The sequence below is a fragment of the Dendrobates tinctorius genome, unplaced genomic scaffold (genome assembly GCF_039654945.1).
Source record: "Dendrobates tinctorius isolate UK_male_01 unplaced genomic scaffold, ASM3965494v1 ptg000019l, whole genome shotgun sequence".
In the NCBI taxonomy this organism is placed as follows: domain Eukaryota; kingdom Metazoa; phylum Chordata; class Amphibia; order Anura; family Dendrobatidae; genus Dendrobates; species Dendrobates tinctorius.
Window position 1 is genome coordinate 28,417,902 of NW_027361687.1, and position 18,050 is coordinate 28,435,951.

General features: G+C 43.1%; 1 protein-coding gene across 1 annotated transcript; it reads left to right on the forward strand.

Moving 5' to 3' along the window:
• The first annotated feature begins 4,399 nt into the window (after window positions 1-4,399).
• On the forward strand, window positions 4,400-7,460 carry LOC141083109 (uncharacterized). Its single transcript, XM_073567295.1, has 3 exons — window positions 4,400-6,110; window positions 6,196-6,358; window positions 6,476-7,460. Exons 1-3 carry the CDS (start codon window positions 5,996-5,998, stop codon window positions 7,458-7,460), a joined length of 1,263 nt encoding a protein of 420 aa, XP_073423396.1. The 5' UTR covers window positions 4,400-5,995.
• Window positions 7,461-18,050: the final 10,590 nt, after the last annotated feature.

Genomic DNA, 18,050 nt, shown 5'->3' on the forward strand with positions numbered 1-18,050 from the left:
TTTTTATCAACTATTTTTAACTGAATAAACCACAGATATTGTTGCAGTTAAACATGTCGTGGTTTTATCTGATTCCTTGGAATTTTTTCATATTTGCATCATTGGAACCCTCATTGTACAGTGGAAGCGCCTATATCTTGTTTTTTCTTTATGCATCTACTCTACACTAGAACCTTGTGATGGAATTATCCACTGCCCAGCACGTTGGCAGCAAGCCACCATTGAGGATTTCCATTGGACTTTCACGATTCTAGAGTTATGCCTAAATGCACAACACCGTCAGGTGAGCACAATTCCTTTCTTACCTAAACATTTTTTTCTATACTTCTCCCTTATTTCCCCTCCATTCCAGGTAACACTCATTAGCTGTTTCATGCAGGAGTTATCCGTTTCCTACCATAGTTCTTTGTACAGCATCTTCGTTACAAGTCAGCACCTTTTTCACTCTATATTTGTATGATGTTTGTATGTGTGTGCCAGTTTTCCAATGCGCAAGTGCCAATACTCATGGCATCTACCAGGTAGTTTCTTGGGTTCATGGCAATGTCTTTATCTAGCTGTGCGCATATGCAAACTTTCCCATAGGCATGCATCTTTTTCTGATACTATAGCATTATGCGCCTCTTTCTGATACTCGAAAACGCTTTATTCCGGCACTCAACTCTCCTAGGACTATGAAAACACAGCTTGTAACGTTACTGAACAATTTGACGTTTATTATAGCCAACTATTTTACATTTTGTCTTCTCAGTCCAGATCATCACTTGGCTTTGTTTCCATGTAGAAGGTATGGATTTTTGGGTGCAATTCCATCATAAAGACCTCTTTCCAGCTATACTTCTTTGCACAGTAGCTATGTCCCACTGGGTGCTTCCAGTTTTGAGCTGATGGCACTGCAGGACTTCTTCCAATTTCAAAGCATGATTCGCTATTCTTCTGCTGCACTAAGTTTCTTGGCTGACCACTGCATCTCAATGTTTTTTCAAAAGAGCTTGAGCATCAGATCTTGAAACCTCCATCTGCCCTGAAATCTTTGCCTGAGACAAACCTTGCTGATGTAGTATAACTACCTTGAATCTGGTTATGATCAGTCTTGACATGGTGAATGACCTGTGACATGAAACTGTCTTCCACAACTTCACCTTTGTACTAGATTTTGCCTTTTCCTCACAGTTGTAATCCTCCTAGACAGCTGTGTCTTGGAGTGACAGTTTCAAACCTAAGTAAGAAAATAATGAGCTAATGATCACTCTCACCTGTTTGGTATAACTGCTTACTCATACACCTGACTATAATCCTACAAAATCCCTGACTTTGTATATGGATAGATAGAAAAAAAGAGAAACAGCACAGTACTTAGCTTCGAGTACACGGCCCCGAGGCAAATAGTCCAATATTCACCACAATGTCCAATATTCATTCCAAATGAAGGCAGCACTCCATAGTATATCTTTCAAACGATAGTGAATTTATTAGACCCACATATCAGGGCAACGTTTCGGCTCAAAATGAGCCTTCCTCAAGCCTTTGTATATGTGTACATGGAAGAATTGTTTCTGTTTTGAAGGTAAAGGGCCATCATACCAAATATTGGTGCAATTTAGATTTCCTTTTTTTTTTTCATTCAGTTTGCATTTTGGAAATTGATAAAAAATAAACTATTAAAATGAAAGCATTCTTACTTTGAAGCTTTTTTTTTTTTTTTTTACATCTGCATAAAATATGTACACAGTACGGTATATGTCAGTTTTATATGATTTTTGTATATATTCTATATTTTATACTGTTTTTACTCACTGTGAATATATTCTAAGCAGTTTTATAAGTATCTCTGGTGCTCTTTAGGGAGTATTTAAGCTAATTTGTTTTCTGTTCATATTTTTGTTACTGGATAAAGGGGACTCAGAAAAGAGTTATCTATGGAGATTTATGAAATATAGGATGTTCATTTTCCCATGAACCTTGCATTTTCTACTGTATATCTAAATACATGTGCTTAAATTTTGGGGTGTTGCTTTCAGACACAGCTGAGGAACAAAGACAATGGCAGCATTTACATCCAGTCTCACACCAACATTGGAGTTGTGCCCATCTTAGCACAACCAGATTAGGTGAGCATCTCTAAGGCCTCTTTCACACTTCAGTTATTTGCCATCAGTCAAAATCCGCCAAAATTTGAAAATGGCGGATCCGCTTTTTCTTGTTGCGGATCCGCCATTTCCACCATTGGGATATATTAGTGGCGGATTTTGACGGATGGTCGTCCGTTGCGTCCGTTATTCGGCGGATCCGCAAAATTCCTTGCGGATTCTGTCTGAGGGGGACGGAGCATGTAACGGTTTTTTTCGCCGTCAAAATGGCGGATGACGGCGGATCCGCCGTTATCCGCCATGCGGTAGAATGGGCTCCTATGGGCGGCGGATCCGCCGGCAGGATCCGCAAAATCGCACTGCGCATGCCCAGAAAAAAAGATACTTTTCCAGACAGTCCCAAAACTATATAAGATGGGCTAATTGGGCCCAGACATGCAGTAGCAGCCAGACAGCAAGCAAGCCAGCCAGACAGCAAGCAAGCCATCCACCCACCAAGCCTGCCAGACCACCCACCAAGCCTGCCAGACCACCCACCCAGCCTGCCAGACCACCCAGCCTGCCAGACACCCACCAAGCCTGCAGCCACACAGCTATCAAGAGGCCTGCCAGTACCAGCTCAAGTGTGAGTATACCTATGACATTTCTGTGTATGGCCTGCTAGTGTGTAGCCTGTGTGTGTGTGTGTGTGTGTGTGTGTGGTCTGCGAGTGTTGCATGTCTGTTTTTTTTTATATTTTTTTTTTTCTGTTGCTTGTGTACTGCATTTTATTTTCATACAACTGTAATTATATTGTATTTTTTATGCTGTGATTGCTGCGATTGAGTGGTGTATGGTATGTGGTGTAATTGGGCCCAGACAATCCGGCACCAGCAACACTGAAGACTCCAAGCAAGATATCCGACTCCAGCCTGCCTGACAGAAGATTCAACTAGAGCTATAAAACCTGTCTGCACAGCTGCAAGTCTACCACCTGCAAGACCCCTGGAGCGTGTGTGTGTGTGTGTTGCATTTTTTTTTTTTTTTCCATCGTTTTTTTTTTTTTTTCTGTTGCATGTGTACTGCATGTTATTTTCATACAACTTTAATATTGTATTTCTTGCTGTGATTGTGTGGTGTAAGGCCGGTTTCATATTTGCACTTTATAGCGCAGTGATAACCTGCACACGTCCGCCACTAATCCCCGTCCCATCTGGTCATCACCGCCTACTAGCACACATGGACGCTTGCGATCTGCACACCCTATCTTTAGTATGGGGTGCGCAGATTGCAAGCGTTCATGTGCGCTAGTAGGTGGGGATTAGTGGCGGACGTGTGCAGGAAATTGCTGCGCTATAAAGTGCAAATGTGAAACCGTATTGTATGGTGTTATTGGGCCCAGACATCTACATCAAACACCAGCCTGACTGTATCGGTCAGGCTGGTGTTTGATGTGGATGTCTGGGCCCAATAACACCACATACAATACCATTTAGGCCGGTTTCACATTTGCACTTTATAGCGCAGCGATTTCCTGCACACGTCCACCGCAATTACTGTCCCATCCGGTCATCGCCGCCTACTACCGCACATGAACGCTTGCGATCTGCGCACCCTATCTTTATCATAGGGTGCGCAGATGGTGCGCTGGCAGGATTTTACCGTGTGCTGCGCACTTTTGAAGGTGTGCCCTTGTGCGCCAAACGCAGCATGTTGCATTTTGGCGCGCACGGCACACCTTCAAAAGTGCGCAGCACACTGTAAAATCCTGCCAGCGCACCCTATGATAAAGATAGGGTGCGCAGATCGCAAGCGTTCATGTGCGGTAGTAGGCGGGGATTAGTGGCGGACGCGTGCAGGCCATCGCTGCGCTATAAAGTGCAAATGTGAAACCGGCCTAACTGGTATTGTATGTGGTGTTATTGGGCCCAGACATCTGGCAACAGCCACACTGAAGACACCGAACCAGACATCAAACACCAGCCTGACTGATAGAATTTCAAACTCCGCTGCAAATCTTCCACCTGCAAGACACCTGGAGTGTGTAGCCTGGCTGTGTGTTATGCGTGTTTGTGTTTTTTTTTTTAAATATTTTAATTTTGTAATGTATCTGTTGTAAATTTGCGTTTTTTTATTTTTCATGTATTGTGGTATTTAAAATAAAGAGCAGAGTAGCTCCTATTTGTTGGAAAAAAAAATAATAAAAAAATAAATAAATAAATAAATTGTTTTGAAAAAATCTCCTTTGTATCATTTTAAAAAAGGTAAAATTAAGTTACCATAAAGGTAATTAAAATTTTTTGGTATACAAGTGTGGTTAAAAGTGAGATTGCAACATACCATGAAAAAATGGGTATACACAGCTGAGTTTCAGGGCATTCAAAAACATGCAAACACAGTGGGTATACACAGAAATTAAACACCTTCAATCACTGGTTACACTCTGTTGAGAGTTTCAGGGAATGCAAACACTGGTATACACAGCAATTACACACTACACACCTTCAATCACTGGTTACACTCGGTGAGACCTTTAATCACTGGTTACACTCTCGGTGAGAGTTTCAGGGAATGCAAACTGGTATACACAGCAATTACACACCTTCAATTACTGGTTACACTCAGTTACAAAACACAAAGAAAGTGGGTTTACACAAAATATTACACACCTTCAATCACTGGCTACACTCTGAGATAAGGGAATGTAGACATGCAAACACTTAAAATTGCGTATAATTAGTTTCAGGGAATTACACATACAAAATGTTTTTTTGGTTTTTTTTTTAAACTTTCATATCCTTTTCTTTCAGTTCACACAATGAAGCGCCACCATACAAGCAGACACGGCCAGCCCAACCGCAGCAGAGATTCAGACCGCAGCAGGGATCAACAACGCAGCAGACATGACCGGTCAGACCGCAGCAGAAACAGTAACCCTGACCGCAGCAGAGAGGAACAGCCACACCGCGGCGTACAGGCAACCATTAGTTTCCCTGTAAGTATAAAGACCTGAAAGCTTATTATGATCCTTTGTATAGTAGCTTAACAAGTGTCTTTATATTTGCAGATCACTTCAAGCACTACCAGCAATGCCGCAGCAGAAAGGGTCGCAGCAGAGAGAGCAGCAGCAGAGAGGGCCAGCCAGGCTGCAGCAGAGAGGGCTAGCCAGACCGCAACACAGACTGCCAGCCAGGCCGAAGCAGAGTCTGCCAGCCAAACATTGTTTTCCCTGTAAGTATAAAAGCCTGAAAGCTTATTATGATACTTTGTATAGTAGCTTAACAAGTGTGTTTATACTTGCAGATCAGTTCAGGAAGCAACGCAGCTGCCCCAAGCCGTAATGTCTTCTCCTGAAAGCTCCCCCTCACATCATCAGCGAGCTGAGGTAAAAAAATTTTGTTTTTTTTTATTTAAAATAATTTTTTTGTGGTTAAAAACACTATCCTATTATGTTTTAACAGGAAGCTGATTCAGAGGAGCTTCCAGGAGGAGACGTGCAGGGTGGAGAGACACACGGAGGGGGTGCGCAGATTGTAAGTTTAGCACATGCACAGATATATAATGCTACACCCAACACAAACATTCATCACAGTGCACACACCATAACTACGCATCCATCCAAACAAAATGTTTTTTTTTTCCCCACAGTCTTCAGAATCCGGTGCCCGCACTAGAGTGACTCCCAGGACATCCCAGGGTCGTCAAGGTGATGCCTCTGGTGGTCGGCAAACGGTAAGTAACCCTATTTTGATAATTGTTTAAATGAACATCATGTGTTTGAATATAATGTAATTTTTTGCTTTTTGTTTTGTTTTTTATCTTCACAGGTTTCACAGCGTGCTCCCCGCAGACATCAGGAGAAGGGTGTCCTTATTGATACCGATGACCTCATCCGTGAGGTGGAAATCCGGGAGCCGCTGTGGAACATGGCAAACCGTCTTCTCGCCGACCAACCAACCACCCGACGGCTCTGGGATGAAGTCTGTTCTTCAGTTATTGACAACTGGGAGGAACTCAATGCGAGGGCCAGGGATTTTGTGCGTAAGTATTACAACTTCAGTAACTTATATTTCCAGCATGTGAAGTGTTGAATACTAAACCTTTTTTTTTTTTTTTTGCTTCACAGGTGACAGGGTTATCACACGGTGGCGGTCGCTCCGGGATCGCTTCAAGAGGGACTACAACAAAGAGATTCAGACCCCGAGTGGATCGTCGGGAGGACGCCGGGGACCCCAGTACAAAAACTACAAAGCCCTGGCGTTCCTGCGATCTACAATGGTGTGCAGAAGGTAAATATTCCCCAAACAATTCCTGTAGTAGAAATGTTTAACCAATTTTTTTTTCAGCAGACTTAAATTAAATATCAATATTTTTAATATACATTTTTTTTTCTCCTTTTTTTTTAGCACCATCTGCAGCACTCGGGAGTCTGCATCAGAGTTGCGTCCCTCTGGAGTGATCCCTAGTGAGACCGCCCCCGGTGACCACATCGAGGTATCCGACCCCTCTGTACCTACCCTCTTGTCTGATCCCTCTATCCCCTCCACCAGCACTGGAGCAGCAGGGCAGACTTCATCACATGAAGCTGCTGGTGACGACTTGTTCCCTGTTCCCCACCCCTCAGACACTGCCGCAACATCTCGACCAACTTTTGGTTCTGGCCGGCAGCGTCTGAGGAGTCAGGAAAGGCTGACCTTGTCTGACTGTTTGAGTCTAAACTCAACTGTTCAACACGGTTTCCACACTTATAGACAACGGTTATCTTCTGGGTTGACCATGATCAATCAAAGTATCATGGAACTCAGAAGATACATGGAACAGATGAATTTAGAATCAAACCAGACACCGAGACATACCTTTTTTCAATCTGTTGTCCGGCAAATGGAAGGTTTAAGTACTCACCAGCAGATGCGTGTGATGCAAGCCTGTCAGAATGCTCTAGTGGAAGTGCTTGCTGAAGCATCTCATCCTCCCCCTGTCCATCCTCCCCCTGTCTATCCTTCCACAGTCCATCCTTCCCCCGTCCATCCTTCCACCACCATCCATCACACAGCCGTCCCTCCTCCTACCACTCCCTCTCCTTTCTCTAGTTCCCCATTCCATTCTTCCCAGTACCTACCTTCCCCATTGCATTATACCCCAATGCCCTCACCATACCCACCCCAACATACACCTTCAATGTACCCACAAACCTCGTCTGTCCATCCACTCCCGTCCCAACCACATGTGTTAAACCCCCCTTCCACTTCTGGTCCTCACCAACTCCCTCCCCAGTCCCCTACCCCCCCCCCCTCGATGTGGTCAACCCTGTTAACCCCTCCAATACTATCTCCACCCAACATTATCATAGTTTGTAATTTTTCTGTTGTAATATACCAAAAAAAAAATTAAAAAAAGGTAATATACCAAAAAAAATTAAAAAAAGGTAATATATTATACCAAAAAAAAAGTTACCAAAAAGGTAATATACCAAAAAAAGTTACAAAAAAAGTTAAGAAAAAAAAAAAAAAATACAGTTAATACAAATTGTCAGAAATAAACTGTTTTTTTTTCAAAAAACTTTGTGATGTTTATTTTTTGCTTCTTTCTTTATTCAAATTACACCAGTGGTGTAAAAGGTAAACACAACACTTGGTAACACAACACTTGTTAACACAACACACAACACTGGGTAATATTTCACAGTACACCGGTGGTGTACAAGGTACAAAAAAACACTTGGTAGCACAACATTTGATAACCAACACTTGTGAACATTTCAAAGTGTAAAACGCTTGGTACACAACACTTGGTAACTTTACGCTTGGTACCCAACAATTGGTAACACTGCAAAGTGTAAAACTAACCAAATCACATGGTAAAACACAATGCTTGTGCAAAGCAAACACTTGGTAAAATTTCAGATAAAAAAAAAATAAAAAATGACTCACAATTGGTATGAAGAAAATTATATCATGTCATCTTGCCAGTCCACTTGTCCCTCTGGTGTAACAAAATAATCTGCAAAGGTATCCCTAATTCTTGCCACTGAACCAGTACTCCGAAAAGTTTGCTGCTCATAATCCCACAAGGTGGTTTCATACACATTTTCATCGATGGAAACTGGTTCCTTTGAAAGGACAAAATTGTGCAGGATTACACAGGCCTTTACCACCTCATCCACAGTCTCTGTTTTCATTTTCATGGCCGTTAACAGGACTCTCCATTTGGCAGTTAAAATTCCAAACGCGCACTCCACCACTCTGCGCGCTCTGGTTAACCGATAGTTATAGATTCTTTTCCGGTGTGTTAATCCACGACTACCATATGGTTTCAGTAGGTGTTTAGAAAGTTGAAAAGCATTGTCGCCAACGCACACAAAAGGCATTGGTGGGCCTGTTGTTCCAGGGAGTGGTTTTGGAGGTGGGAAGTTAAAATTGTCTCCATACAAGCGACGGCCCATGGTGGAACTCTTGAATACCTGAGAGTCATTAGAACGACCGTATGCACCAATGTCCACGGCAATGAATTTGCAGTTTGCATCCGAAATGGCCATAAGCACAATAGAAAAGTATTTTTTATAGTTGTAAAACTGTGAACCAGATCCCATGGGTTTCACAAGATATGCTTGCCATCCACGGCACCGATGCAGTTTGGAAACTGGCAGATTTCTTGAAACTTCTCTGCAATCTCCAGCCAACTCTCCTGTGTTGGCTCTGGGATGTATTCCTCCTGTAGAGAATCCCATAATGCCCGGCAGGTCTGTTGTACAATTCCAGCAATAGTGGAAATCCCAACCCGGAACTGGAAATGGAGGGAGGTGAAGGATTCTCCAGTTGCCAGGAATCTTAAAAAAAGGGAAAAAAAGTAAAATTAATACAAACTACAAGCCATAACATAACAATAAAAGCCTGCAGAATCTGAAACATTTTAAAAGGTAGATAACTTACCGAAGGGTCACCATCAAACGCTCCGCCGGTGATATAGAAAACCGCATGTAGGTGTCCCTTCTCCGGATTTGTTCTCCAACACGATCCACCAATATCTCAAAGAATTCCATCCGCATGCGCACGTAGTTTAAGAACTTGTCCGGATTCTCCCTCAATTCCAGGTACAGTGTGGAAAAAACGCCACGGGTGAACCTCTGCGCATTAATGGGATGAATCCACTGGCGCCGTCTCCTCATACGCAGGATTCGCAATCTTCTTTTCTCCCTCTCGAGAGCAATAATTGCCAACCGATTCAAGTGAAGATCCAATTCCACACAGAAGCTGTCAATACTCGCAATAACTCCTTCGAGACTCGCACTAACTCCTTCCATCGCTGCCACTAGCTCTAAAACCTTTCAAAGAAATTGTATCACAACACCCTAGATATATTTCTCCCTAGTTTCCAGCATCCAATCACATTTGAGAGCATTTTCCAAGAGCGAATCATATTTGGGAGCATCCCATTTTGGAGGTGTGGAAAAACGGATCCGCAAGAAAACGGATCCAACGGATGACAAAACGGATGCAAACTGATGGAACGGATCCGTTTTGTTGAGGATCCGCAGTAAAATCGGTATGGCGGATCCTCAACAAAACGGATCTGTTCCATCAGTTTGCATCCGTTTTGTTTCCATTTTTTGCGGATCCGCCATTTTCAAATTTTGGCGGATTTTGACTGATGGCAAAAAACTGAAGTGTGAAAGAGGCCTAACCCTGATTTGGTTTATGCTCAATTGCCCTTATGTACATTATTATCCCTGGGTGCACCATTTTATTCTATACCTTACATGTTGTCTCAACTATGTCAGTCATGGCTGATGCACAGAGAGGGGCAAGGGTTAGCTAATGAACGGAACCAAATCACCTTCATTAGGTGCCAACATATTTAGAAGGAGTGAGACCTATGAATGCATTAATTCAAATTATTTTTCAATTCCTGTATAAAACACACTAAGAGTATGTGCATATGACACCTTTAAGACATTAACCGCTGAGTTTTTCAAGGAGAAGATGCTTCTGGCACAATTCGGAGGGCTTTTTCCTGAAATATCTTCTTTGTCATCTCTTCAGTCGCTTTTGTGGCGGTTTTTCCAAATGGAAGCCGCCTAAATAATTTACAGGCTAATTGTTTTAACTCCTGTCTTGCTTTCGAAGCCGTTTTTACATTAAATCTGAACAAAATGCACAGCAATTTTATTCTTTGCAATGCTTTTTCAGGTGGGTTCAAGGCGAAACCCACCTGAAAAAAATTACTTATTCACTTAACCTTACAGTGTTTTAGTTTTGTTTTTTACACATTTTTCTCATTGTAAAATCCATGTCCAAAAAGCACAAGTTTTTTCCTTTTTTATTTACTACTAGCTGAAGAGCCCGGCGCTGCCCAGGCATAGTAACTAACTACAGTTAGTTCTAACAAATTATAATGATTATATCTATATATATATATATATATATATATATATATATATATATATATATATATATATAAAGCTAAGTGTAGAGCCCCGCCCATTCCGCATAGGCACATTCACTATAATATCCCACATCATCCTATCAGCCAGAGCTACAGGACTACTATCCATAATATTCCACATCGTCCCGTCACACCCAGAGCCACCGGACTACTACCCCTAATATCCCACATCATCCCATCAGCCAGAGCCACCGGACCCGGTCAACTACCACTAATATCCCACATCATCCCGTCAGCCAGAGCTACCGGACTACTACCCATAATATCCCACATCGTCCCATCAGCCAGAGCCACCGGACTACTACCACTAATATCCCACATCATCCCATCAGCCAGAGCTACCGGACTACTACCCATAATATAACACACATGATCCCGTCAGCCAGAGCCACCGGACAACTATCACTAATATCCCACATCATCCTGTCAGCCAGAGCTACCGGACAACTACCACTAATATCCAACATCATCCCGTCAGCGTGGAGTCAGAACCAGAGCGCTGAGTGGAACGGTCCTAATTTCCACACCGGGGATCCCTTTAAGAGAGGCCTGGCGTCAGAATCAGAGCGCTGAGTGGATTTGCCCTGACTTCCATATCAATTGATCCCTTTAATAGAATCCTGAGGTGAGAATCAGAGCGCTGAGGTATTTACCCTAACTTCCATACCAGAGATCCCGTTAAGAGAGGCCTGGGGTCAGTACCAAAGCGCAGAGTGGATTTTCCCTCACTTCCGTACCGAGGATCCCTTTAAGAGGGGACTTGGGTCAGAACCAGAGCGCTGAGTGGATTTGCCCTAACTTCCATACCGGGGATCCCTTTAAGAGAGCCTGGGGTCAGTACCAGAGCATTTGAAGGCAATTGCCCTGACTTCCATACCGGGGATCACTTTAAGAGAGGCCTGGGGTCAGAATTAAAGCGCTGGATGGATTTGCCATGACTTCCATACAGGAGATTCCTTTAAGAAAGGCCTGGGGTCAGTGCCAAAGCGCAGAGTGGATTTGCCCTAAATTCCATACCAATGATCCCTTTAAGAGACCCTGGGGTCAGTACCAAAGCGCTGGATGGATTTGCTCTGACTTCCATACTGTTACTGTGGCCGGTCAGGTGAGGAAAATCTCCAGGAGTGGACCCTCTGGATCGTGGCACCGAGGGGACCCCGGGCGAGCTGCCAGGTGGAGCCGAAACCTATACAGGGATCGTTAAGAGCAGGCCCAGGGGTTCGGGTACCACGATAGCTGGTACCGAGAGGGGCGGCTCAGAACAGACTGGAGTAGGACCACGGGACTGTAGAAGACAGGACCAGAGTAGGATTGCAGGACTGGAACACAGATGGCTGGACGGAGCAGGGACACCGGAGTAGGACTGCAGGACTGGAGCACAGACAGCAGGACGGAGCAGGAACATGGAAGGCAGGACTGGAGTAGGACTGCAGGACTGGAGCACAGATGGCAGGACGGGGCAGGAACACCGGAGTAGGACTGCGGGACTGGAGAACAGACAGCAGGACGGAGCAGGAACACGGAAGGCAGGACTGGAGTAGGACTGCAGGACTGGAGTAGGACTGCAGGACTGGAGTACAGACAGCAGGACGGAGCAGGGACACGGAAGGCAGGACTGCGGGAGACAAGCGAGTGTACGATGCGACAAGGGCCCAGTGTGCTAACAAACACGAAGATCAGGCGCCTCCATTAAAGGACGGTGAGCGGAGGCCGGGTGATTATACAGCAGCTGCATGACACATACCAATGATCTCTTTAAGAGGGAAGATGTGCCTTTGGGATGGAGGATGTGTGATGGGGATATAGGCACGGGAGGGGGGACTCATTTCTATCATGTGATCTCTGCTCCTTTCAGGGGGGCAGACAATGGCTGGGAGCTTATGTTCCCATGGCTGCTATATTTCTCCCACCATGTCAGTGTCTGCTGATGTGTTGTCAAGTGGGAAAACTTGCTCATAGCAACCAATCACAGCTCAGCTTCTTTTAACCAGCTCTGGTGAAATGAGAGATGCTTAGTGACTGGTTGCAAGGAAAACTGTTGCTCATAGCAACCAATCACAGCTCAGCTTCTTTTGAACAGCTCTGGTGAAATGAAAGATGCTTCGTGATTGGTTAGTGATACACACACACATTCATTTTTATATAAAGATATTTTTTAGCCTTTTTTGTTTGCTTCTACTGAAGCAGAAATGCCTCAAGAATTGACATGCACCACTTGGCAAGAGAACCATGGAAGAGCCAGGGGAGGTGAATAAAGTGTTTCTACTTTAATTTTTAAGGGGACAGGTTATCAGTCGAGAAGCACCTACGACTGTGCAGTTTGCAGTTATCATATTCATGCTGCCCAAACCATGCACAGCATAAATCAGACACTAGCTGTGAGATCACAAGTTTGTTCTGTTTAAAACTACGACTTTTCAGAGAAAACATACTGTAAAAAGAGAACTGTCTGTCTCAGCTGATCAGTCCAATGCAGTACACACATACTGTAGGTAGAGACCTGAAAGTCAACTGGAACAAGGTGTGAAGAAGCCGGCTGGGGACCACATCGGACTCGTCAGCCGAGGCACATTGAGAAGTTGGCAGGGGTTTGTGTGTCAAGGTTAACGGTCCTATTCGATCCCCAGCCGGCTTCTCTCCACATTCATGGTTTGGGGAGCATAAATCTGATGTAGGGGCTTCTCCACAGGAGTCCAGCCATGATGGTCGTCTGTATCAAGCGCTGGTCTTTATTTGCTGCTCGTCATCCTAGTTTTAGCAACATTTTCTTCTAATAGCACTAAAATGTTGTTCGTCTTGGTCATCGTTGGGCGAGCTGAGCCATATGGATATGTTTGACAAATTTACGCTGGGACCTTCCTTGGATAATTTGGCAACCAAAGGTCTGAAATCCAATATGAACAGAGCCTGGATCAGTTTGTGTGTATTCTTAGGATAGCAGCTTGTCACGGAGTGACTGACCCTGTGTAACACGGCCCAACAATCGGTCGGTCACTAAACGGTAAAACAAACAAGGAAACACCGGGGACACAATTACAACGGTGGGCCCTGCGATAGGGAGCAGAGAAATGGACACCTCCTGCGCTCTCCTGAGGATGTGCCCTGCTCTTGCTAGCGTCCCTATACAGGTTCTTTCAACCTGTCGCCAAGCAGGATATCTTAGCCCTCACTTGCCCTGCACCTACCCCTAAGTAGGGAATTGGCAAGTGAAGACACTGGTCTCACCGCTGCACTAATACAACACAAGGTAAGGATAGACAGACAGAAAAGGAACAGGGCAACAAAAAACACACTTAGCTTTCTCTGCTGAAATGCACCGCACAGCAGAGTAAGGCACCAGATAACAGCATTCAGCTGAAGCACCACTGCACCAGCAACCTCCTGTCTTCAGCACGGTTGGTATCCAAAAGGACCTGTATAACCAACAGTCAGCTGATGCATCAGGTGACCTTTTAAAGGAATGTGGGAGTGGTCACCACCTGCATCAGCAAATTCAGCAACAATGTAATTACACCAGCTGCCACCGGGGGAAAAAACAGATATTAACCCCCGATGGCCTGAAAGGAAAAAAGTTTTAATATGAGAATCCAGATCTGCCAAGGATCAAAAAATGAATCATGACACAGCTTCAGTGGAAGATGGCATCCATCCACATTTATATAAGGTTTGTATTATTTGGCTCTACTCCTCGTGACTGTGTAGGAGACAATAATGTCAAAACACCTCTAGCACTCAGAACAATATCAAAAACGAAGTTGCTTCCAGAAATATATTCATTTATTTCATCTTTTTATTTCATCTCTTTATGCACTGGGAATTCACAGCCAATATATAAACTTGTACAGCAGAGTATTAAAGCCCAACGTTTCAGCCCATCTGGCCTTTATCAAAGGTTAATTCTGCACCTTGCCATACGTGCACATGGTGAATCCCAAAGAGCGTTCTGTACAAGTTTATATATTGGCTGTGAATTCCCAGTGCATAAAGAGATGAAATAAAAAGATGAAATAAATGAATATATTTCTGGAAGCAACTTCGTTTTTGATATTGTTCCGAGTGCTAGAGGTGTTTTGACATTATTCATTCTATTATTTTCCTCTGAGCACCACTCTCTGCTGTGCCCTTTTTTTATGAGTGCAAGTAGGACCTTGATTCCACATTTTTTGTGTAGGAGACAAGTCAGGAAAGAGACAAAAACATAAGCTATGAAGCACGTGTTTGGCATACTAAAATAGACCTCATTACTAAATGTGAATCTTCTGCAACAAATCAAAATAATCTCTGCTTTACCAAACGAAAATGAAACCAAAGCAGAATGGCATGTTTAGAAAAGTCCAAGTGTTAGCTTTTAAAATATGCATTATCTGCAATTCTTCTTAATGGTCTACACAAGATCTAGTGAGCATTATAAAGTTCTTAAAGCCGGTGGATTTTTTTTTTTTTTTAATTTCTTTATCAATGCTCATTAGTATCCTGAGTAGATACAACTTGTCTTATTGGGTAGGATCCTATTCCAGTAAGTTTACAAAGACATCCTAATGCTGCAATCACAAGTCAGTATTTCACATCCACATCCGTGCTCTTAATAGAGGAACCCATTATATTCTGATCAAAATTTGAGTCGATTGCATGCCTCGTGAAGAGATTTGAGCAGTTATTAAGTTTTGCTGGGTAGAGGGTCAAGAGTTTGAGGTACTCATGGGTTCTACACTGTGTCTTAAAAGTTACAGGGATTCTCTAGCACCACAGCTCGTGTACAGCCATTAGAATAAAATGCATATGATACCTGCCAGTGGTGCACACATCCTGTCAGGCACTTAGCTATTAGTGGGGATAAGCACTTACTATTAAGGTTCAAAACTCTAGGGCTTAGGCCGGGGTCACACTTGCTGAGTCTCTCGAATCAATACCTGGCACTGCCACCAGCACTTGGGATCGGAGTGTGCGGCAGCAGTGCCGGGTATTGATTCGAGAGACTCGGCAAGTGTGACCCCGGCCTAAGCCCTAGAGTTGTGAACCAGAAACAGAGCGACCGAACAGCAGCTTGATACCGCTGCACACGAGACGTAGCTGGACAAGTAGAAAAATGTCCAGCTCACCATAGTAGACATCCTTAGGTGTTCGGAGCACGGGGTACTCAGTGTCAAGGCATGGAGCAATCAAAACATGAGAAATCCAGCTCAACGAACTAGTGAAAAACTTCTTTACTCACCAAAAAGTGCTCAGCAGAGGGTAAAACAACATCAGCGTTGACAGTTACATGATATGAGACATCGACGCGTTTTAGGTGGCTACGCACTCTTAATCATGTGTGCCAGGGTTATCACAAAAATTAACGCTGGTCAGAGTTCAAAAAGTGTGACCTGATCATTAAGGGGTTAAATGTCAAAAAAGTACTATACTGATTTCATTGTCATTACCTTTAAGATTGTGTTTACTCATTTTCATATATCTGCATGATATGTTTCTATAGTTAGACTTTCTTACTGTGGTAGTCAAATAAATAGCTTTGGTTGAATACATCCGTATCCTCATCATCTTGGTTGTTGCACCCTAGTAACCTGTTCACACATTCACCAAATAGGTTAAGAGAGGGGTCTGACAACTGATGCTAAAGTGTGAAGAAAGTCTGATGAGGAAAGGGCAAGAAGGTGGCCCTAAGTGTCAGCATATGGTCACAAGTGGCGGTAAACTGTACCAAGAGTCAATTGAACACCCTCTACTCAAGACTTTCTGCCTTTTCATGTAAGTCTGTTGGGACTCACAATTGAATTAGCTCATGCAAGAGTGTGTAACCATCAAGCTTGTTGCCTCCCATGAAAGAAAAGTTCTTCATGTGATCTCTGTGTATGCCTTATATTTTTGCCCTCACTCATGAGTGGGCAAATAATATTATTGGAGTAGCTCTCAGAAGAACAGTCTTACATAATAATAATAATAACTTTTATTATTTAATCCTTAAAAGGGTTTATTCCAGCCTCAACAAAAACTGAAAAAAAAAAAACCAAGCAAAACAAACATGCATAATCACCTGATATCACTCCATTGGATCCAGCAGGCCATTCTGGCGGTTGGACCCCTGGCGATTTGGAAGTTATCCAAATTTGAGAACACCCCTTAAAGTGCATGGTGGAATCCAAAGTAAAAAAAAAACCCTCAAAAACACCAAGTTGACAATCCCATTTCTTTGAGAAAAATCATACTTTATCTTAACATCCTGACCTTTATGCATGACAATGAGTTGCCTCACAAAGGAAAATTGGAAGAGTAAATTAGGATGATTGTACTTGATTGCGCTTTCTGCCAAGGAGTGGTGGGGGGATAAAGCCCTGGGCACTGTGCTACGTTGATGCCGCTTTCTTCATAATTTGTTGTCTGCTCATTTCTCAGAAATAAATCTTGATGCGTTTGACCATCGTAATCATACACTGAATTTTAATATACATAAAAAAACAGCGCTGTGTTGTAAGTACCCAATTGAAATTTTTCATCAAAATGACAATTACATTGTAAAATTAACACTTAAGCAAGTTACTAGAGGGCAGAAAGAATACACAATCATCCATGAAACAAGGCACGTTCTCCAAAAAACAAATACATTGCATATATGTTGCAGATACTCATTAATTATTCATACATGCTAATTTCAAAGCTGAATATTTATGCAATGCGGGGTTGCTGTAGTCTTTTCAGTTATTTATTTTTTTACTTCTTTTGTAAGATCAAAGCCATTCATCGTAAATTATGTAAGACCAGCAGCAATTTATAAAGCCAGAAAATGCTGTTCCCACCGGACACTGTTTTTGAAAACAAGTCTTTTTTCTTTTTGCTAAAATTCTTTTTTACTTCATAGTTTGGAAAAATCTAAAAGCAACTTAGAACTTGTACAAATTTGCAATAGGTATTAGGCTCCATTTCTCTGATGTATAGCATGGATTCTCTAATGTAAGCTGGAGGAGAAATAAAAAAAGCAGTTCGCTACTACTTCTGGGTAGCAGCATTATATCAATTTTCTAAAATTTCTCTAGTCAGGGTAAAAAGACATCATATATAGGTAAAAGTAGAACATGCCACTTAGAGGAGGAAGTCACTTCTGTAGATTCCATAGTTCTACAAAAAAAAACAGAAATATGGGTTCTAAAGTTAGAAGCTGTACAGCCCCAGGTTCATTTTTCGATGTGCGCATGCGCCAGAGCCACTCTGAGTCAATGGCCACATGACGTATGAGTGCACATGCTATGCGCGCCACTGTGTCCCCTTTCCACTCTGCATCTGACATGAAACTGGGGCCGTACACCCAGAGTCAGTGTGCATGCCCGGGGAGAGGATGGGCAGTGCGCATGCACAGGATTAAATATGTGGTTTCCGTGTCTTTGGGCCAGTCACGGCATTCAAATGCAATGCTGCAGGCCTTCTTAATTTCAAAAGTACACTGAATGATCCGTGACTGAAAAGATAAAGCCACTACTCCTATGACTGAAAGAAAAGGACTGTGAGGGAATCCTCTAATGATATAAACAGTTTTTAAACCTAAGACTT